This window comes from Panthera leo, chromosome D4 (genome assembly GCF_018350215.1).
Source record: "Panthera leo isolate Ple1 chromosome D4, P.leo_Ple1_pat1.1, whole genome shotgun sequence".
Classification (NCBI taxonomy): Eukaryota; Metazoa; Chordata; class Mammalia; order Carnivora; family Felidae; genus Panthera; species Panthera leo.
Window position 1 is genome coordinate 15,380,323 of NC_056691.1, and position 23,739 is coordinate 15,404,061.

General features: G+C 37.2%; 1 protein-coding gene across 1 annotated transcript; it reads left to right on the forward strand.

Moving 5' to 3' along the window:
- Nucleotides 1-1,844: 1,844 nt before the first annotated feature.
- Nucleotides 1,845-20,496, forward strand: ANXA1 (annexin A1). The gene is made up of 13 exons (XM_042913049.1): nucleotides 1,845-2,046; nucleotides 8,820-8,899; nucleotides 8,993-9,101; nucleotides 9,627-9,721; nucleotides 10,795-10,908; nucleotides 11,363-11,453; nucleotides 13,342-13,421; nucleotides 13,880-13,936; nucleotides 15,520-15,613; nucleotides 16,479-16,574; nucleotides 17,660-17,718; nucleotides 19,128-19,250; nucleotides 20,160-20,496. The coding sequence occupies exons 2-13, from the start codon at nucleotides 8,834-8,836 to the stop codon at nucleotides 20,211-20,213; spliced, it is 1,038 nt and encodes a 345-aa protein (XP_042768983.1). The 5' UTR covers nucleotides 1,845-2,046; nucleotides 8,820-8,833; the 3' UTR covers nucleotides 20,214-20,496.
- Nucleotides 20,497-23,739: the final 3,243 nt, after the last annotated feature.

Here is a 23,739-nt window from a genome sequence, read left to right on the forward strand (position 1 = left end):
ATAAAATCTGACAATCTTAAGAAAGTATTTTCACTGATTTTTTTTTTATTTTTTTATTTTTTTATTTTATTTTTTTTAAATTTTTTTTTTAACGTTTATTTATTTTTGAGACAGAAAGAGACAGAGCATGAACGGGGGAGGAGCAGAGGGAGAGGGAGACACAGAATCGGAAGCAGGCTCCAGGCTCTGGGCCATCAGCTCAGACCCCGACGCGGGGCTCGAACTCACGGACCGTGAGATCGTGACCTGAGCTGAAGTCAGACACTCAACCGACTGAGCCACCCAGGCGCCCCTTCACTGATTTTTGTAAAGCTGGCATATATATGTCATTATATATTATATGTCATTATATATAATATATAGTATATATTATTATTATTATATAGTATATATTATATAGTATATATATTATGACATGTCATTATATTATATCATATTATATATTATACACATATTATATATAATGATACACATATACATATAATATACAAATGTGTGTGTGTGTGTGTGTGTATATATATATTTATATAATGATATGTATAATTACCTGAAATATTTCTGAGGGAAACAGGCAAAAAAACAAACCACTAAAATGCCCCATAAACTGTACCATACACCATGACAGAGTTTACACCTCTGCATAGTTTAATGGAAATATCACATAGAATTTTGTAAAGTTTTGTGAAGAATAAAACTGAACCACCATTGAGGCTACCAGAACCAGTTTCTGTTCCTTGTGGCAAGTAGGAAATGTCTTGGGGCACCTGTTTTGTACTAGATGCTATTCTAGTAACCCTTTCACTGCATAGTTTGAGTGCCTTCCTTTAGTGTTCAACTACTCTAGAATGTCAGGGATCTATGCATATCTATCTGTACAACTGATTCTCTATAAAAGAAACGCCATAAATAGGCCTTCCTCGAATGTCAATACCTTTTTTTGAATGTCATAATGATCATATTTCTAGCATTAACTTCGTTTGTAATTTTGGGACAATCTGGAGCTTTATTTCTTTTCTATTTCTTACTTATATCCACCAGCCATATATAAACACAAGAAGTCTTTTATTTTAAGGAAAGAAAATTGCTGGTAAAATATAAAAATAAAAATTATTCAGCACTGCATGGTGTTAAAATTTACAATATATGTATGTGTGTATATATATACATATACACATATATATACATATATATATATACACATATATGTATATAATTTCTCAATTGTCACAAGAATTCTAGTGGGTAGGCAGCTTAGATAATATTATCCCTAATTTACAAAAGTAGACAAGTTCAGGGGCACCTGCGTGGCTCAGTCAGTTGAGCATCTGACTCTTGATTTCGGTTCAGGTCATGATCTCACAGTTTGCAGGATAGAGCCCCGTGTCGGGCTCTATACTCACAGTGCAGAGGCTGCTTGGGATTCTCGGTCTCCCTCCCTCCCTCTCTGCCCCCCCCCCCACTTGTATGTGTGTGTGTGCTTGCACACACAGTAAGTAAATAAATAAACTTAAAAAAAAAAAAAAGCAGACAAGTTCAGGGAAATTAAATATATCCCCAAGGTCACATAGTAACTAGTGATGGAGCTAGGATTCAAACTAAAAGGGTTTTCTTAGGTTTATTTTGTTTTGAAGTGTATACATTTTCCTTTCACAGCCTGTTTAAAAAAAGGATGCCAATAATTAGTATCAGGATTGGAGTAGACAGGACTGCATCCTTGGAAATCGACTGCAGTCTACTTTCTCTGGAAAAAGCAGTGCAAGCTAAAGAGGAAAAAAAAAGTCTGTCTTTCCGTGTGTTTTTTTTCCTCTGTGCAGTCAGCTAGGAGTTGGTTCAGCTAGTAGTTTTGCAAGACTTGTTTCACTTTGTTTCTCGGCTGAGGCTGAGCCACGTACTTCAAACAAAGGGCAACCAATTACTAACTTCTGGTTGCTAGGTGTGGTCTCCTTTCAAATTCTATAAAATCAGAAGCACTAGGCTTCACTTCTAGTGTGAAACCTTCAGAGGAGAATCTCTCTCCAGTGCTTTGGAAGAAGGTAAAGAAAAAGGGTAAGTCTTAGTTTTCTTTTTAGTTAGCTTTGATTGTTCTGAAAACTTGTCCCATCGTGATGTTAATTGTTACTGCTTCTCCAGGATTTATGGCTAGCTGCATTTAGTATGTTTTGATAAATCTTTCTGTAAAATCACATTGGGTATTTATATGTCGGAAATCACAAATTGTAATGTTTTCTTTTATATAGTTAAGAGATTTACAAATATGGGCAGTTTGCTTAATACTGGCTTATTGCACTGTTGGTGAATTACCATAGAAGAAAAAGGCAAGAATGTGTTTTCCTCCTATGAGTTACACATTTTCAAGAGGTGTGTGTGTGTGTGTGTGTGTGTGTGTGTGTGTGTTACATGGAAATCATGATGGAGGGTGGATACTTGTAGGCAACCAGTACAGAACAGAAGTGCTGGAGGGGAGTTTCAGGAAACTGTTTCAAAATGGCAGGATTATTTCCTTTCCTCTCCTCTCCTCTCCTCTCCTCTCCTCTCCTCTCCTCTCCTCTCCTCTTTCTTTCTTTCTTTCTTTCTCTCTTTCTCCTCTCTCTCTCTCTTTCTTTCTTTCTTTCTTTTCTTCTCTTTCTTTCTTTCTTTCTTTCTAAGAATTAAATAGATTCAGACCTCATAGTGATAATTATGCCCTTTGTAATTTACATTGAAATTACGTTATGTTTATTTATGCAGTGTAAATAAGTAAGAGGATCCGCTGATTAATCATTTCATTTAAAGAGGGTGTGGCCACATTCTTATTCCTGGAGTCTCCGTGTCATAGACAGGTTTTTCAAGTGTGGATGTGAAAACCTAAGGGGAAGGAAAGTATTTTCTGGGTGGTGTCAGATAAGTTATTCCTGTAAATGCCAGCTGGGTCCTCTAAAAATTTTTTTCCTTAGTAGCAAAAGCACCAAACAAATCCAAGGTAGGCTTTTTACTGGTGTTGGATATATTTGCAAAAGTGAGAGAATTCGAATCATCATATATCCAGCTATCGTTTATTACAAGTGCTCCTTTGAGAATTTTTCTTAGTCCATTTTGAATGTTAAATTAAATGCCCTGACATCTAACTTGTAATGCTAGCTTGATTAAGAAGGAAGTGCTCTTTCTTGCCCTGTTTATATTTAAAATTCTGCATGGACTTTGAAAAAATAATATTCCCCTCTGCCCGCAGAAATGTATTTTGATAGCTAGAAGGGAAGGCACATTTGAAAATGATTCAAATGCGGTAAAGCACTGGTTCCCTAATTCAGAAATGGCCTCCTCCCCAGAAGTTCTGTCAACACCCTGGCCCCCAGGCTCAACCACACAAGGCAGATAGCCAACCTTTGATGGATGTTGACAAAATAGCTAATAATAACATTATGCAGCATTTCGTGCTTATTAAATGCTTCCTCCACCCAAAGAGCTGCAAAAGTTGAGTTTTGTTTATGATGTTAGTTTGCTGAATCGGTTGTTCTTAATCTTCTCTAAACCCTGGAGCTGTATTTAAAATCAGAGCTAAGCAGCTAAAACAGTGGACCTTGTATTTTTCAGCGATCAACCCAAAACAGTTTTTGGAGTAGATGAGTTCATCTTTCTTTAAAACAGGATAAATTTTTATCAGAAAGATCAGAACAGATATAATTTATATAATACCTTCTTTAATTATGCTAATTTTCCCCACCTCCATCCACTTGAGATGAAATTTAAGATAGGCACCTCAGAGCTATTATGCATTGCAGACACTATTTATTCCAACACTCATATTTTTATAAATGAAGACCCCTGGAGAAGCTAAATGTTTTCTTGAGGCCATATAGTCAGTTAAAGGGAATCCAAATAGGGCTCAGAACTCTTCAGTTCTTATTTTATATCCTATAGCTATGAAGAAACGTTTGTGAAATGTATAGATATGTTTCCTAAATAATTAGCACTGATCCACTATTTTATTCATTCAATAATACTTATTAATATACTAAATACCAGAGATTGGAGGTGCATGATGAATAGTAGATTAGCACTGCCCTCATGGAATGCTGCTGGGGCATATAGACGGGTAAATAGAAAGTGATAACACAGAATGGTAGGGGCGAGTGTAGGAGGACAGGAGGACATCTTGGAAGAGGCACAGAACTTCACCCAGTTGAGTGTTGAACGCTTGAAAATTTTCTGGAGGATGTGAAGAGGTCTATGCTGAGTCCTTTTAGAAGCAACAGTCTGGCAAGGGAAGCGAATACAGAGGAAGAAACAGCATTCCAAGCAAAGGAAACACCCTATCCAAAGGCCTAGAGGCAAAACATTCATGAGAGTACCTTTCATAAAATGGTTCTTCATGAATGAGTCATGCCTTTGTATAGTCTAATTGGTTCCCGCACACCAGCAGGTAAGGGAAGGTCCCGTGAATATATATATTCAAGGGAAAAACTGAGCACAAGCCAAAGCATTGAAGAATAAACCCCCAAGTGCTAGGGTAAACCTTGCCACAGTCTCCATTGGTTCACTGGTCATGAAGCTGATTCTCGAGTGTGAGCTCTTAAAAATAACATTCCTGTCACTCACTGTCTTTTTGGTTGTAAGTGTAAAACAATTTGCAATACTTTGGAATCAGAAGGCATAGATTTATGTATGACTTGATGCTTGACAGCTTCTGTCTAGAAAACTGCCAGAAAATTACACTGTTTTTCCCAGGTAGAAAATAGGAATGAAGATGCTGTCCTATGCAAGAATTAGTTGCTGCTGGTATCTCTGGATAACTCTGATCATTCTAGATTGTCACCAGGATGCATGAGAGACCATAAAAATCGGCTTCTTCTGTTTACAGATCTTGGAAGTAGCCTTTCATGAGGCCGACTGAGATAGAACTTGCGATTTAAAACATGAAAGAAACACAAACAAACAAAAAACTTTTGTAATAATTTCAAACCTTCAGAAAAGTTTCAAGAATATCACACAGAATTACCATATACTTTGTACGCAGATCCTACAATTGTTAGTATGTCACATTCGCTTTATCCTCTTCCTCACTCCACCCTCTCTGTGTTTTTTTCTGTAACATTTGAGACAACACTACAGATACAATGGCCCTATGCCTCTAAATTACTTCTGTCTCTCTATATTAAAAAACAAGGACATAACTGTCGTGCAGTTTTTGAGAAATCAGGAAATTAACTTTGATACAAGCTTTAGTGTTTTCAGATTTTGAGCTGGCCCAATTACTAACGTACCATTTCTGGAATACCTTTATCTTATAGTGCTGTAAGCATGGATCCTGTATTCTGCCTAACATCTTGGGCATACTTTTTATGTGTGTTTACCCTCTGTAATTCCTTGCTGAATGAGATGAAGAGAGCTCTCTTATGACACATAAATACACACAAAAATGCTCATCTCTAGAAAGTTACACATTTATGCACAGATAAATGAGATTGGTAGGCAGTGCATGTTCACAAACAGATCATTCACTAGAAGAACTCTGAAATACTGTTAATTTCCATATAGGTCAACCTATGTAGAAATGGCCAATTTCATCTTCAAATTAGATGATGTTAAAGACTGAGATAATCTTGGATAATGTGAATCTTGGATAATCTTGGATAATGCTGGTTTCAGAGTTCATTAGTACCCAGATTATATATATATATATAGAGAGAGAGAGAGAGAGAGAGAGAGCGAGAGAGAGAGAGCACCAAGGTATGTTAATAAAATAATACATACCCTACAAACGTTGCAACTAAAAAAAAAAAAGAATAAAGAAAATCTTTTGCAGATTCATAGAGTAATTTATTTTTTTTAACTCTACAATTCTATTTTCTAGACCAAATTTTTTCTCTGCATAGTAATAATATCTGATATCTATATAACAAGTAACAGTCTATAAAAGATCCTTGTATGCATTATTTAAAGTAAAGCAAGTGTTACCTTCAAATTATTGAATATGTTTTATCAAGGTACAAAATGCCATTTTCATGCAGAGGGTAGTTACAGAAGAGACAGAATGGTTTAGCAATTCAGTTTGGCCAAAATGTTTTTGCTGTGGTATCTGTAAAGTATGTTGCAATTGTTAAAAATTTCTGCTAATACTTGCAGTTGACATTGAGCACTTAACTACTGGTACATGATAAAATATTTTTCTTTTAGGGCAATTTCTTACATCCTGCCAGTATCCCTGTGTCCTCAAGCTAAGAGCTAGTCGATATTATTTGGCTGGATTGAGATTCCATTTTCCTCAAATTGCTTTTCTGAGACAGTCTATTCAGACTGCTTTTCTTTTCCAGACCGTGCTTTTAGACCATCCAAATTATTTCATTTTTTTAAATTATTTTTTAAAAACATTGTTTATTTTTAAGAGAGAGAGACAGAGTGAGAGCGGCGGAGGGGCAAAGAGAGAGAGGGAGACACGGACTCCGAAGCAGGCTCTAGTCTCTGAGCTGTCAGCGCAGAGCTCGACACAGGGCTCAAACCCATGAACCATGAGATCATGACCCAAGCCGAAGTCAGAGGCTTAAACAACTGAGCCAGCCAGGTGCCCCAAGACATTCCAAATTATTTCAGATTATAAGATCTAGGAACTCAGAAGATATGTTACAAAGGTGTCTCCTCTATAAACTCTGTTGTGTCAAATAAATTATTCAGCCCCCTTATTTGTGTTGTTTGGTGTTATGTGAAGAAATCAATGCATTATGTGAGCATTTTTTGAGAAGTGAAAAAAAAATGAAGCACAGTGAAGTTTTCATAAAATTTGTGTTGAAGTTCTGGGGTTCATTTTTAAAATTATGTTTGACAATATCCATAGCCTCTGTTCTATTTTGAGCGTTTTTTTCCAATTGAAAAGAGTGGAAATACTGGAATACATATTTCACTGATGGAACAGTACTGTGCTAAGTGACCAATCATATCACTCATTTTGAGGATTCTACTTTACGAAGGGCATGGCTGAGATTATAAAAATGGAAATTTCAAATACCTGAAACCTTGCCAGAAATTACTAGAAGTTCTGGATGTGCCAATGAAATAATTGGAAAATGAATCTGCTTGTGCCGACAGCAATGGCCTCAGATTATGACTGTAACAGGAAGTAAAACCTTGTGCAAAATTGTACATCATGACTTTACCTCAGGAAATAACTTTAAATCTATCAGTTGCTGGAGGGGGAAGAGGTTATTTTAAACGGATGCACAAAATCTTGGTTCTTCTCACTGATGACAGAATAGTAATGTGAACAACCCCCTTGATAATTAAGTGGAGATAGTTTCTGCTTTGGATATGGTTTCTCTCACGTATTTAATCTCATTACTTGAAACTGAGGTTATTTTTCAGCAGGTATGGATGAAAGATTTCGTCTGAACATGCTGTTAAGGAGTCAGGTTATGGGTTTTACTTCTCACGATTCATTTAGCTTCTGATGAAGAATTTAAAACTACTGAGATTTCCCTTCCAAACTCCTTCAGATGTATTCATGGGCGTAGTCTCCAGAGGGATAAACAAAGCGGTATGGAGACATATGTCAACCTTGCTCACGAAGGAGCCCCTCAAAACACATCCCCAGCCCGAAAGGATCACTGAGAGCTTCTTTGGTGGACAAAACAGGGAACACACTAGTTTTTCAACATGCTTCAGGTTTTAAAGATATACGTGGTTGATTAAATAAAAATACTGCAGAACCATGATAGCAATTAACAAAATTTCAAGACAGAGTTTGTGAAAAGGGGACATCTATGTTGCAGTATCACCCTGATGCTTCCTGTGAGAACAAAGAACCTCTTATAAAATCTGGGTTTTTTGTGTGTTGGATGGAAAACCATGAAGGACTAATATTTAGGACAGCTCAGCTAGGAAGAAATGTGAGGGTAGCAATTGCTTCAAATGCTGAAATAATTTTATACCACGGAATGGAAAAGGAAACAATTATTTGAGGGGGAAGTGCCACCTGACTATCTCTTTATCAAGCTCCTTTAGCGTTTTGAGCCTGAATCCACTCCGGTAGATTGTCACAGATTGTTTTACCTTATAAATGTAAATGGAACATTATGCTCTTTCTGCAGCCATTACTTTTCTTTAGGCCCTCACCGATCCTACCCAGATTCTCTAAAGGCCTATTAAACGGTCTCCAATCTTTCATCTTGCCCGTCTCTTAGCCATTCTCTATGATCTAGGATGAGTGATCTTTCTGAAATATAAATGGAATCGTACTGCTCTTTCTAGAAATCCATTCATCTTTTCCCAAAGCGTTGGGAGATAATTTAAACCTCTTTGGATTGGGCTTCTGCCAACATTTCTTGCTTTAGTAGCGTCCCAAATATGACAGCCTTCTCTCTGTTGTGTTCTCTTTAACTTTTCTGTCAGGTTAACCTTGACGCATTCCAAGAGAGGCTCAGATCAGCCAGCATTTAGCTTTTGTGTTTTCCCACAGGAAGCATGCACTAGCTTGAAGCTCTCTGAGGAAAGCATGATGTTTGAATATTTTCTGGACCTTCAGTGCTTGGCATATGGTAGATGGTCTATAAATTTAGAGCAATGAAGTAAATCACCAACCCCACTTGTAGAATCATCTGGCCCCTAAAGGTTAGGACTGAATATGCTAAGAAAGAACCAGGTTTCTGAATGGTGGGTGAGGCTCGGTGTTTCTGTTCAAGGGTCAGACTCTCCTTTTAAAGAGCTTACATCTAGCATTTTATTATGCTCCTAAATGTAATCCTTAAGTAAGGTCAAGACTACTGTATGTCTTATGTATGTAAGAGAGTAGAATGGCATATATGTGCTGTAGGTTTTTGTTTGGTAAAAGCATCTACCTGTTTTCTTTCCAGATACTTCTTTGAAAATGGCAATGGTATCAGAATTCCTCAAACAGGCCTGGTTTATTGAAAATGAAGAGCAGGAATACGTTGTAAGTCAAGTGACAACAAAATACCTTAGTTAAGATTAGAAGAGAAGCTAGTATGAAGGAGTGGACGTTATTCTATGTCTGTCTCATCCACAGAAAACTGTGAAAAGCTCCAAAGGCGGTCCTGGGTCAGCAGTGAGCCCCTATCCTAGCTTCAATCCATCCTCGGATGTTGCCGCCTTGCATAAAGCGATAACAGTCAAAGGTAATCGTGTCTCCCCATAACCGCCCCTCCTGGACATTTCAGAATGGCCACTAGAATGGCTATTGAAAACCGGCCATGTGCAGTGGGAAAGGTCTGTTTCATTTTGAAGATAAAAAAAAAAAAAAGATTTCTTCATCAAAAGAACTTAGGAATTTTCAGCACTTGGGAAATTTGGGTCAAATCAGTAGAAACTCTGTTGCTACGACTGATATTTTTACCAGCTCATTTCCAGCAGAAACTCAATGCTGGAATCAACACCTCTCCTCACATCTAGGGTTTAAATCAGGACCAAGCACTGCAGCTATGAGGGCCGGGAACAGTTTCTCTTTCTTTCTCCTTCAGATGGAGGGAGTGACATCTGAAACGCTTCCCTTTAATGCTGCTTTTATATCTTAGGCTGGTATAATTTCCATTTCTTAGTTTTCTAGAACTTCATTTGGGCCATCTTGGTAACTAATTATTTTATGTCAGTTATTGATGATGAAGAAAATTGATTTTAAAAGCCTAGTGGTCTTTTATTTCCAGGTGTGGATGAAGCAACCATCATTGACATTCTGACTAAGAGAAACAATGCACAACGTCAGCAGATCAAAGCAGCGTATCTCCAGGAGAAAGGAAAGGTAGGTCGAGTGGTACATTTAGGTTTTTAATTTCACTTACGTTTATGTATAAACATGGATTTTGAAGCACAATTCACCTATTTTTTTTTCAGTCTCCAACACTATTTTCCCCTCACAACTAAGACGAGGATGACAGTATTTGCTTGCTTGGTTGCAGTGTAATCAATTCTAGCAAATTTTCTGGTTTCAGACATGAGTCGTCTTGGTGCTTTGCAGATGACTTTTATATTGAAGACCAGTCTTTAATTTGAATATAAAAAAAAATATCGAGAGTACTCTTGGCAGTAAGGAATATGTTCTGATTGATATGTGTCTTCTGTTAAATTTTAAATTGAGTGATTAAATGTCTGAATGTAAAGTTTATACATATAATTCTACTTTAAAAGTAAGCTTTGTATTCTCTATACCAATAATGGGTAATATTTTTAAGGAGTCCAGTTAGAAAATGATATAATACCACTGCTTGATTGTAATGCTTATTTGAGCAGTGAAAACCTCAAAGGCTGGAAAATTATTAGTACATTATTTTTGAAGTATTCTTACTACTGTTTCTGTTAAAATACAAACTCCTATGTTTGAGCCTTGTGATTTTCTTCCTGTGTAAAACATCAAGAGAATACTTAAAGAAGTCCTTTATGAGTTCTCAGTGTAGGGCACCTGGGTGGCTCAGTCAGTTGTGCATCTGACTCTTGATTTCGGCTCAGGTCATGATCTCACTATTGTGAGACTGAGTCCTGCAGGGGGCTCCATGCTGAGTGTGTAGCCTGCTTGAAATTCTCTCTCTCTCTCTCTCTCTCTCTCTCTGTCTTCCTCCCCTGATTGCACTGTCTCTAAAAGAAAAAGAAAGTTATCAATGAATTCAGCGAATTTCATTGTAATCACTCTAGATCTAAAAAATGAAGGTAACATTCTAAATGTCATATTTTGTACCTGAATGAAAGGAACTCTAAAAGGCGGCTGGATTTAGCAATCGGTAGTAAGATTACCTAACAGTCAGGTCACCCCACAATGTGATATTACCCAGCATCAGCATTTACTTATTAGAGGCCCTGATTCTAATCTCTTGGTTATAGCCCTTGGATGAAGCTCTGAAGAAAGCTCTTTCTGGTCACCTCGAGGAAGTTGTTTTGGCTCTGTTAAAAACTCCAGCCCAGTTTGATGCTGAAGAGCTTCGTGCTGCCATGAAGGTAAATGGCCTTATTTAACCAAAACTCCTTTCAAGAGATTGTATAGACCAAGTCCACTTACATGTCTTCTTATATCCTCAACATCCAGTACAGGGCATGCCCATCAGTGAGAATAAAATGAATGAATGAGTAAATAAATAAATACATAAGTAAATAAGTAAATAAACAAATGAATGAATGTTGGACTTAGCAGCTGTATTACGTCCAGTCTTTTCATGATGTCACTGCAATGAATCATACGCCTCATTTTTCACATCTTTGTGCAAAATACTGGCTTTAAATCCATTTTGTTTTTAGAGCAATATAATAGCGTTTGTTGTAATCGTTAAATATTGTGGATATTTACTACATACCGTGGGAAAGTTACTAACTGCCAGATTCAAATGAATTTTGGGACACAAAAGCTAGCAGATGCTCTTGAATAAGATTTTCCTACATTTCCTCTTTAATCCAGGGCCTTGGGACTGATGAAGATACTCTGGATGAAATTTTGGTATCAAGAACTAACAAAGAAATCAGAGAGATTAACAGAGTCTATAGAGAAGGTATGTTTTAATGCCTAACAGTCCAAATCGCCTCTCGGAAACTAAATGTGGTATGTGTTTCTCAAAGCTGAATGTGGATATTAATAATGGGGCTTTGGAAATTCTACATATTATAATTTTTCTCCATTGTTCGGCATGTGTCAATGCATGCACACATTGTTACCAGACAGCACTCGAGTTGCCAGGGTGCTGATGAGGGAGACAGCATCCCACCCCTCATCAACGTTGCACTTTAATAGAAAATGTCCTTCTAGCACAAATGGCCACGTGGTACTGTAATGGAAAACTCAGTTCATTAGTGCTGAATTTAAAGAATTTCCTAAAAACATTCCTATTTTTCTGAGATTTATGTCCAAAAAATGTCCCATTGTTTTTTATTTTGAAAAGATAACAAGAACAGAAATTTCCAAACAAAATATTCTCCATTTGCCCTTGAAAATGTAGAGTCCAGGGATGCCTGGGTGGCTCAGTTGGTTGAGCGTCTGACTTCAGCTCAGGTCATGACCTCACAGCTTGTGGGTTCGAGCCCCACGTGGGGCTCTGTGCTGACAGCTTGGAGCCTGGAGCCTGTTTCAGATTCTGTGCCTCCCTCTCTCTCTGCCCCAACCCACTCGCATTCTGTCTCTGTCTCTCTCAAAAATAAAATAAACATTAAAAAAATTAAAAAAAAAAAAAAGAAAATGTAGAGTCTAGTACTTACAATCCTCTGATGGAAACTTTACCTTTACCATTATGAACTTTAGTCATTATGAACATAAATGACTCACTTACTCTTTATGTTTTTTTGTAACTTACTCTTTATCTCTAGTTATAACCATGGGGATGAATGACCAGCCATGGACCATTTTATCTATTCAGTGACACATCTCATTTAAAAGATATGCTCAACACTGTAAACAGGGTTGCTATCACCGGGTCTTGGTCAGTGTTGGGAATTTTATTAATTTCTATTTCTAGTTTCCCAAGCCTTCAACGTTTGTTTTCCCATCCTAATATGCGGCACCATACAGGATCTTTCTGCTTGGTTTTCATACCAAGCACAGGGAATACAATAGCCCTTGCACATGGCAATTTAATAAAGGTATCACAATAAGGAAGGTTTTAACCTCATTTTCTGCGATTCTTATCTCATTACCAGTATTTCTCTTAGATTCATTTATCAGTAATGATAATCAAGAAAGGCATTATTATTAGTTCATTTTTCTTGATAAAACATAGTTTACAAAGGTATATATCCATATTTCTCTATTATATACCAAATATAATGTAATGATGGCTTATTTAACTGCCCTGTCCTCTACTCAATTATAAATTCAGTTAATTTTTGTGTACTAGAGCATTATTTTTGCCTAGTTAGTTAAGGGATTTTCTACAACATTTTAAATCTATATCTATATATATAATCAATCTATCTATATATATATTTACACATGTATGCAAAACTATATCACATATAAGATATTTATAACATTTTAAAGTAAATACATAATCTGTGTTCAAGGAAGTACCTCTAGCTTATGGTTTTAAATACATATTCTAATTCATCCCATTGCTTAAATTTTGGCATATTTTGTTTCAAAATTGATTTTTAATCATGTATACCTATGCAATTTATTCTTGCTAGCAAAAGTTTTATGACCGTAGGGTTTCATTCACAGTATTATCTAAATTGCTTTCATTGCCCTATGGAAATAGCTTTGATGATCTAAGATTTTACTCGCTCTGATTACTCTGTTTTTATTTAAAAAATGATAATATTTGAGATACTTTCCATAAGTCATTGAACATTTGACACTGCAAATTGTAAGCCAGCATAGAGACGTCAGATATTACTACCACGATTATTTGTCACTAGTTTACTGCAAAATATACTTTTCTTATTTCTCAGAACTGAAGAGAGATCTGGCTAAAGATATCACCTCAGACACATCTGGAGATTATCGGAATGCTTTGCTTTCTCTCGCTAAGGTATACTTCAACTAGTTCAGAAAATACCTCCTCCTTTATGAGGAGTCAAGTCTTAGATTTCCTCTCTCTCTCTCTCGAAATAAGCAATTGACTCTCTATTTCTCAAAAAGTGTTATGTACCTGATGTTAAGAGAATTAAGTAAACCATGAGATTACATGCTAGAAAACAACTTACCAGAGGGCACCCGGGTGGCTCAGTCGGTTGGGTGGCTGGCTTCAGCTCAGGTCATGGTCTCGCGGTCAGTGTGAGTTCGAGCCCCACATCGGGCTCTGTGCTGACAGCTTGGAGCCTAGAGCTTGCTTCCCATTCTGTGTCTCCCTCACTCTCTGCCCCTCCCCTGCTTTCTCTCTCTCTCTCTCTCTCTCTCTCTCTCTCTCTCAAAAATAATAAACACTTAAAAAAGTTAAAAAAAGAAATAAAATAAAACAACTTACCAGAGAATGGGGATTTTTTTCAGGGTGACCGATCTGAGGATTTTGGCTTGAATGACGACTTGGCTGATACGGACGCCAGGGTAAGCAAGTGCTCACAAATACTTCTGGAGTCGACCTTCCTATGTCAGATAGGTCTTGCGTTAGGTGGGGTTACCACCTGAGGCCTCTACGTGAAAGCAAACTTTAGATCCTCCCAGAGGCCAGTCACCCCTAATGTTCATTCCCTGAGTGATGCACACCCATTTGTACTTGAACAGAGTGAAACACGTGATCTTTATGTTCTTAATAGATTTCATTTCTCACAAAGTGGGAGGGGATTGAAAGAAATTGATTTGTCATTCTTAAGAATTTTTTTGTTGAGAAAACCCTGAATTTTTTCTTATCATGTCTAAGAAAGGGAAAAATAATTTTTAAGTGGAAAGGGTAAGCACATTGAACCGTCTTTTAACAGTGAACAGTGCAATGAGTTCATACATATAGATGTATGTTTATGTTGTAAAACCATTATAGTAATGATTATAGTTATAAAAATTATAACATTTATATACATTCAAGTATATTGACATATATAATTTCAGTGAGATTGCTGGTTATTTATACACCAATCCATTGGCAACATTAGAGAAACTGTGCCATTTTAGGGCCTGGAATTTCTGTTAAATACAAAAAAAAAAAGACAACTATTATTTGCATATGCTTTCCCTATGGGATAATATTATGTCTGTAAATTCATTATGGTGAGTTAATAAGATAGAAACTTATCTGTCCATACTCACTCCCTTCATAATACTGGTACATAATCTTGCACATAAAAGGCACTCATTAACTTTTGGTTGAATAAATGCATACATACCAGATTTTGTTTGAAAAGTCCAAAATAACTTACGTCCACCAGAAGTTCGACCATTTTAATAGAAATCACGCAAGCGTATCAAAGAACAAAAGTTAGCATTTGAATAACTGCCTATAATAAAACATGATTCTTATTTACTTGTGACATTTCTGAATTTGCTTTCCATTTTAAGACTATCAGGGCTCTTGGATGTATACTTATGGCAGCTACCTGGATTAATAGTGGCCCAGGAGGATGATGGCAATTAACATTTCAAAGTTAGCAGAGCATGCTTGTGACCGTACGACAAAGATTATCTTTTCCAGTAATAAAAGAGGAAACTCTGTACTTCACTAAGGTTAAATTGTTTATCTAAGATTACAGGGCAACTAAGTTCCAGAGTCAGAATTTGAATCCAGAAATCTTAATATCAAAATTCAAGTCTAGGTTATGTTTGAATTATTGATTTATTAGTACCATTTGCTGGTAGTTACTCTGAACGATCAAGAGTAAAAAAAAACACCCTATGTTTAGACAGTCCCTTGGAGTTGTCTTGATATAGAGCATAACCTGAAAGCAATTTAATTCAGCAAATACTTATTCTGCAAACACATCTTCAGTCTCTACTGTTTGCAAGGCACAAACATACCGTGGAAGATACTTGACCAAATACGGTCCCTATCTTTACGGAACTTGCACTCTTAGCGTTGCTTACTGTGATTGAATTGGACACAAAGCAGCTGCCTAGAAAATCTTTGAAGAGATCTAACATTCTTGTGCGGGTATCAAGTCGGCAGATAGTCAAATGCTTATGTTTGTGTTTCTTGATAGGCTTTATATGAAGCAGGAGAAAGGAGAAAAGGGACAGATGTGAATGTGTTCATTACCATTCTCACCACCAGAGCATATCCCCATCTTCGCCAAGGTAAATGGGGAGAAAAAAGGTTCCTGAAAATTACTTATGGAAGATTCAGGGTTTTTTGAGGACAAATAAAAGAACGGAAAGATAGAAGCCTTAATTAGTGTCCTTCCCATCCCAAGTGGATGTGGTGCTCCTGACCCCTTATTGCCATTTGTACATTTGCCCAAAGTTGAACGGCCACCATTGTATAGTACTTGAAACACACTTTGTGATTTTGGCAGGTAGAACATTATTTCATTATCTTAACTATTTCTACTCTCTCAAAGTATTTGGAATGGGTGTGACAAAATACACACATACGATAAGTGAAATTACAATGAAGAAAACTATTAAAAACCCAGGACTAAGTGAAGAAAAGGGCACAGCGGTCCCCCCATCCCCCCCCACACACACCACAAAGCAACAAGAGTTGGCCTTTGAGCACAAGATTTGACTCTGCACCTTTTCGCAGCCAACGCAAAGGGGAAGTCCTAATGATGATCGAAAGTTCATTATCTTATAATAGCACACTGATTTCTAATGATAAAAATAAGAGACATTTAGTACACAGATCTCTATAGAAGGGGAGATCCATTTGGTATGGCACTTGGCTCTGATGTAGTAAGTATCACGGTTGTCAATCACACGCCAGCTCTAATAAATGTCAACACTTGCAGAGATTTCCCAAAAATATACAGGAGCACCAAAATAGCCATGAGAGCTACATTCCTAGGAGAAGATGAAGTATCCAAAATATGCTCAGTTGAATAATTAGCTTTAAAATGTGTGTTTTGAAATCCAGTCAAGGAATGCTTTGAGTCGCCCTGCTTTTCTAGTTTCCCCAAAATAGGATGCCTTGTACATCTCTTAGTTTAAACTTCATATTCAGTGTTTCAGAAGTACGCCAAGTACAGTAAGCACGACATGAACAAAGTTCTGGACCTGGAAATGAAAGGGGACATCGAGAAATGCCTCACAGCTATTGGTATGTGGTCCCGCAGCGGGGAGAGTTTTCTAACCTGAAATGGTCAATGCTGTCCCATAATTTTTTTAAAAAATAGCTGATATAATAAACTTATATTTCATATAGAGGCAACATGTAAGATAATGGCAATGAATGTTTAGCTAAAGGCATATAATGGCCTTCTTAATAATAAAAGATATTATTCCTTTTATCAAAAAGATGGGCAGGTGGGAAATAACTTTCTGAGCGTTTAGTGAAGCACCAGGCAGGGCATACCTCTGAGGAAAGTCAGAGTGGTCAGTCATTAAGAGCATGAGATTGGGTTTAGATAAATGCAGATTCAAATCCTGGTCTGCCACTTGCTGATTGACTCATCTTAGTCATAGCCAGAGGGATTAATTCAGTAGGTCTGCAGAGACTTCTGAAAACGCCTTCAGAAGAAAAAGGCTTTAAAGGTCTCCTGTGCTATCCTGATTACCTGGGAACGTATGTTCTAAAGCAGTGCTTCTCAAACCTTGACGCACTCATGAATCCCCCCGAAAATCTTGTTAAGTGCAGATTCTGATTCAGTAGGTCTGTAGTGGGGCCCCGGGATTCTGCATTTCTAACAAGCTCCCAGGTGATGCCAATACCTTTGGTCGATAGATTCCACGTTGAGCTGCAAGGTAGAGAATATCACTAATGGACGCACGTGTTAGTGTTTTATCAGACACTTGCCTTATGTTGCAAGCAAGCCCCATTTCACTTGAAAAAAATTCTTATTATGACATGAGAAAAGTATTGACCGTGTGCCCACATGGCCTTTAACACCTACTGGTTTCCCCATTTCCAAGAAGACTATACTCCGGATAGCATGAACCGGAGTTGGTACTGGATGGATTTAAGATACAGGAGGAGATGGGCGACATTGTTGGGGAAAAGATTACTCAGAACGCCATCTAGGGAATGGTTTCTTATAGGCCAAATATCCGTTATGAGGTGGGGGGATGAGGAACAGAAGTGTAGAACAGAATCTTGCTGGGGAAACTGTATTCCTTATGTTTCCTTCATACGTGTCTTTCTTGTCATGTGCTAAATATGTCAACTTAAGTGTGCCTGTCTTGCAGTGAAGTGTGCCACAAGCAAACCGATGTTCTTTGCTGAGAAGCTTCATCATGCCATGAAGGTAACGTTGTGTGTATGTGCTTTGCTTACGGGTAAAATTATTGTTTGTGGGGAGAACAACAGAAAACTTCATATCGTTTGCAAGCCATGCTTATTTCAATATCTCCCTCCTAAAAAGAATCATTGTTCCATCTAGTGCAAAAGGCAATACCCTTCCTTATTAGCATAAAATTCGGTCAGATTTGTTGTATTTTTTTACGGGTGAGGTAGTAAGGTGAGCTTGTCGGTAATTGGTGGCTTACTCATGATTTGTACAAAACCTGAGTCAGCGGAGAAAGGTTACTTTTTCTTTTAAGATGTGATTTTAGGAACCTACTTCCGCTGAGGTTGTGGGTTTTACGATTTCCTCCTTTCTATGTTTCACTTTCCTTTTTGTTTTTATTGTTATTCTGGCATCCATGCCCTGGATTCATATTTCATTCTAAGATTTTAAAACGTCATTTTAAAATGACACAAGTGGAAGGTGTTATTAAGATACATTTGCAATAAATACCACTTCAGCCACTTCACTTGAACTTCATTCTCTAGCATGCATCGTCTTGTACAGGATGCCACCTGTATACATGTATTGTGAAAAGCCGTCCTTCTTTTTTCTTTTGCAACTCCAAAATAGAGAAGTCCTCAGAGAGAGAGAGAGAGAGAGAGAGAGATCTAACTATTCAATTCATAGGAAAGAGTCCCTCTGAAATGATACACATTGTCCTCTATGTGGTTCGCAATACAGTCCCAGACCTCGTGCCTGCTGCCATCTAAGGGGATGGTTATCTAGCTGGGTGAGGATGAATGCCTAGCACTGAAAAAAAGCAGGAGAAATCAGTGTAGACTTGCCGTCTGATAAACTAAGACCTGATATTTGAATAGGGATTAGCCAGAGGACAGTAGTGGTGGAAGGAATGGAGGGATGAAGCAAGGTTGGTCCAGGAGGAGGACTCTGGATGACACTTTGAAGATGATAAATACAACGAGCATGAGAGTACGTAGTGGAAGAAGAGGTTGTGGGACTAGGCAGACATTGTGAACCCAGACAAAATGTTTGGTTTTCATCCTAAACGCAACCCAAAGACCACTGAGGGTTTTAAATAGATGAATTTGACCATCAGATTCGCAAATTAGAAGGTTCGTGTTATTTGTAATTTTTGGAGCGTTTGGACAAAAGAAAGACTGATGATGGAGGACCAATCAAGCGGTGGTAAAAGCTTACACCTGCTGATGCAACAGTTGGATCCCTGTCATTTTATTTCTACCTGTGTCAAGTGCATGGGTGTGTGTGTGTGTGTGTGTGTGTGTGTGTGTGTGTGTTTGGATGTGTGTTTTAATGAGTGAACAAAAGAGCTTCACGTTCAAACCCATATCCTGCTTTACTAAGAGTATGCTCTGACTATGACATTTACCATCATTTGTTTTAAACAGGGTGCTGGGACTCGTCATAAGGCACTGATCAGAATTATGGTCTCCCGTTCTGAAATCGACATGAATGATATCAAAGCATGCTATCAGAAGTTGTACGGTGTCTCCCTCTGCCAAGCCATCCTGGTATGTTGTGGTTTTCATAATGCTCCCTGCCCACCCCCGCAAACGGCAGTCCTTTTTGCAACTTCTTCAAAGAGAAAAGCTGACTTACATATTTGTAGATTGTATGCGTAAGATTAATTTGTTATTTTAGGATACTTAATTTATTGAACTTTCCTGGACTTGTGAATTCTATACTGAAAAACCACACACAATTTCCAGCAGTCATGGAAACATTTAGTTTCCCATGTATAAATTTAGCAAACAAAACATTTTAGTAGAGAGATATAATGATGTATTTTGCAATGACTATTGATTAGAGATTAGAAACTTACTATTGTAAGTTTTTACTTAATTTTGTTAATATAAAATGTATAACAAACAAGTTTAAATTTTCATTATAGTGTTAAAAGTAAAAAAGAAACACAAGTCAAAGGTTTTAAACTTCTTGAAAGATTGAAAGATTGAAAGATAGTTGACAGTTTAAAGTTAAGTTGTCACTTACACTGGATAACTAAATCTACCAAGAAAAAGTGAGAAAATCACAGGTTTATCACTTTCTCTCTGGTGAGTGAGTCACATAGTCCTTCTTTACTGTGATACGAAATTATATTGTGTTAAGTTACCCAGTTCTGTGTGGTATTTCATTCTTGGGAAATAATGGCTCTAATATATAACATAGTCAATATAATCTGAATCTTGAAAGCTATTGCTTTTTATACAATAATTGATTAACAAATATCAGTTATCTGCTATATTAATTATATGACTTAAGTAAATGATAGTCTTAGCAAAGATCCTAGAGTTCACATACTATGATATACGTTCTATAATTGTTAATCTACAAATATATAATTCTTCTATGATTAAAAATATTTTACATTGATTGTGGTTTCAGGTAGCATTAAGTATACTCTATTTCTTCATCAACAGGATGAAACCAAGGGAGATTATGAAAAAATCCTGGTGGCTCTCTGCGGAGACTAACATTCCTTTGATGACCACAAGCTTCTTGATCAGAAGACTTTTTAATCATATATTTTCATTCCATATCATACACTTAAATAGTAAAGTTTTCTCAGCAGGATTATAGTCTAGCTAAATGCTTTTTGAAAAATATAGCCTAAAAATCATTTTTATATCACAACTCCATATGATAGAGAGTAGCTTTTTTAAACTATACTTATCCCAAACTATAAAACCTCATAAACAGGTTGTTCTGGTAACATTACCTGAGAAAGATGTTTGTGCAGCAGAAAATAAAATGATTCTTCTAGGGACTTCTAGAAGTCATTGGTTCTTCTATTCTGATTCTGTGTGTGTGTGTGTGTGTGTGTGTGTGTGTGTGTGTGTGTGTGTAATGCAGTGGTTTTATTTGGTACCAAGGGAAAGGAGCTTGAATCCTAAATTATAATCATTTAATGAAATAGATTTTGCACATCAAACTTAAGAAAATAGTCAGAGTTGGAAAATGGACTCCTTACATTTTATCATCTGGGTACAGAAAATGGAGAGCATGTCTGTATAATAATGGATTTATTGCATCGGTATTGTAACAATTGAACATTCTGCTGTGTTTCACGAACCAGTGTGAAGAAGAACCAGGAGCAGCAATTAAAATGTGTCTATTAAAATGCACGTTGCATGTTGAGTTTTCAAAGTAACTGTCAAACTGTTTCCAGAGTGGCCGTGCCATTTTACTTTTCCATAATGAGCGTATGACCATCTACTTTCTCCACCACCTTGCCAGCATTTGTTACTGTCACTATTTTGTATTTGGACAGTTTGTTTTTTATTGTTGAGTTTGAGAAGTCTTTATATGCTCTGGATAGTAGTCCTTTGTCCAATCCGCAGTTTGCAAATACTTCCTCTCAGTCTGCAGCTTGTATTTTTATCCTCTTACCAGGTCTCTCTCAGAACAAACACTTTAAATTTTAATGTGGTTCCATGTTTCAGTTTTTTCTTTTATCGATTGTGCTTTTGGTATCACATCTACAGACTTTTTTACTAACCTGAGTTCCTGAAAATTCCTCTTCTGTTGTTTCCTAAAGGAAGTTTTATAGTTTTCCATTTAACATCTAAATTTTGTGATCTGTTTTGAACAAATTTTTGTGTAAAGTGTGAAACTTAGGTCAAAGCTCTTTCTCTCTTTTTTTGTTTGCTTTTTTTTTTTTTTTTGCTTGTGGATATCCAATGGCTCCCCCCACCCCATTTGTTGGAAAGGCTATCTTTCGTCTATTGAATTGTTTTTGCACTTTTGTAAAAGAAATCAGTTATTTTCCTCTGAAAGTATTCATACCACATAGGTGGCAATCTAATCTAAACTAATCTATCTAATTTAATTTAATTTATCACCACCAAAATAATCAAGTTGGGTGTTTTAGTTTCTGACCATTCTAGCTGCATTCACCTGATTGCAGCTTTATTTGCCTTGACCTCTGCCCTTCACTTTCTTCCACGTATATCTGGTCCCATGCATCCTATGGAACAGTCATGATGACTTGGGTCCTGATATATCAGCCAAAGGAGGCTGGCAGAAATGCCTATTACAGTCTCTGGATTTTTTAGTTCTTTTGCTATTATATAAGATACCACCCTGGTGTGTTTCTTTGGGAAGGACAAGTACCTGAGTGGGAAATTAGAGGTGGAAAAGGACTATAGTCTCCTGCTCCATGACCAGATACTGAAATTAAACACGATGCTAAGAAATTAGTTTTTCCAGGGCCCTTTGGGTGACTCAGTTGGTTGAGCATCCGACTTTGGCTCATGTCATGATCTCACAGTCTGTGAGTTCAAGCCCCACGTCAGGCTCTGTGCTGACAAATCAGAGCCTAGAGCCTGCTTCAGAAGCTGTGTCTCCCTCTCTCTCTATGCCCCTCCCCTTCCCTTGCTCTATCTCTCTTTGTATCAAACATAAATAAATGTTTAAAGAGATTTTAAAAAAAGAAATTAGTTTTTCCATGTGGATGAGATATTCTTCTTGGTAAACTGTGGTATAGGGTAAGCCTTGGACAATATTATCCATAAAATGGTTAAATTCTAGGAAAAATCCCCATTCCCTCCATTTGCCTCTCTAACTCACACTAAGGTTTTAGCTCTGTGTCAAGACAACAGTTCTTCCATCTTCCTGGACCCTCAAAATCTTGGTCAGGGCCCCCACCTCAGTGTTCCCTGAATACCGTATCACAATTGCCTGTTCAGTTGTTTTCTCTTCTCTAGGTTTTGTAAGGATACAGGCTATGTTTGTTTTATTCCCTTCTGTGTTTCCAGTACCCTACCTAGTCCCTAGAAGATAAAATACACTTACATTTTTAAATGTGCAAATAAGTAAACAAACACATAAAACACGTAGCCAGCATTTTGCATTTGCCAAAAAACTGTCTATTCCTCCTTTTGGCTGATGCATGAATTTTTGTACGCCCATGGTGATTTTGTTAACACACACAGACATACACAGAATTCTCATTGATTTGGGCATGGAGGAGTAGAAACTATAAATTACCAACGATAAATTTCTCAAACAAAATAGTGATAATAGTTTCAACAACATGCATAAACACAGGAACAATACAAAAGGGAGAATATTTAACAAATCCATCGAGGCTCAACACACATATGCTCTACATACTTCATCTGTGGCTAAATGTCTGCTAAGGTAGCTGCTTCTATATTAGTTTTATTTACCTGCATTTTTTCTTTATCATTAAATAAGAATACCCATTGCAGTGACTCACCTCTGCTCTCTGTGTCCTGTGTGGCACCTCAACGGACACCTCTGTCACCAGAATGCTGAGGTCAAGTGATTTGAGCATGACTCCTTTTTGACTTTCTTTCTTCCTCTTTTGTTCTTGTTCTTACAGGCCTCACATGGAATGCACAGGGATAGTTTCTATGTATATATCAATTAATTTTGTGGTCCTCTGTAATTAACAGAAAAAGATGAGTAACAATGGCTAAATAGAATTTTTTTTTTTCTGCAAGAAACCCCGGGGAAGACCACTGCTTGCAATGAAGCTAAATGATTTCATAAATGTGATCATTTGGCATTTCCCTTATATTGATTATCTCATGGCTTCAAAGTGGCTGCCAGAGCTCCAGACAACGTCTCTGGGTTCATCATGTTGGGAACTACTCACATTCCCTAAAAATCCTTTTCCTTAAAAAATGAAGCTGGATGATTATTTATGTTTGTGCTTATATGAAGCAATAGGCATCTCTAAGTTTAAATGTCGGGAGAATTTAAATGTCATCTCTAAGTTTAAATGTCAGGTCTTTTGTTGCAAGCAAGAGAAACCGACTGGCTAACTCACAAAAGAGGGATTTACAAACAGACAAGAGTGTGTTGGAGTAAGGGACTGAGAATGGGTAGAAGATTGGGAGTCCAGCTTTAGAATTAGGCAAGAACCTTGGGAGCTTTGAAGGGATGAGAAACAGGAGAAGGAAAGTAAGACAATCTTCTTATTGCTTCTGCACCCTCCTGGTTTTGCTGTCACCAAGACTTCTGCAGGGAATC

Coding starts and splice junctions, on each gene's coding strand:
- ANXA1 (XM_042913049.1), top strand. CDS start 8,834: ATGGCAATGGTATCAGAATTCCTCAAACAGGCCTGGTTTATTGAAAAT. Junction 10,909..11,362: donor AGCTTCGTGCTGCCATGAAG/GTAAATGGCCTT, acceptor TCTTTAATCCAG/GGCCTTGGGACTGATGAAGA. Junction 13,422..13,879: donor CTTTGCTTTCTCTCGCTAAG/GTATACTTCAAC, acceptor GATTTTTTTCAG/GGTGACCGATCTGAGGATTT.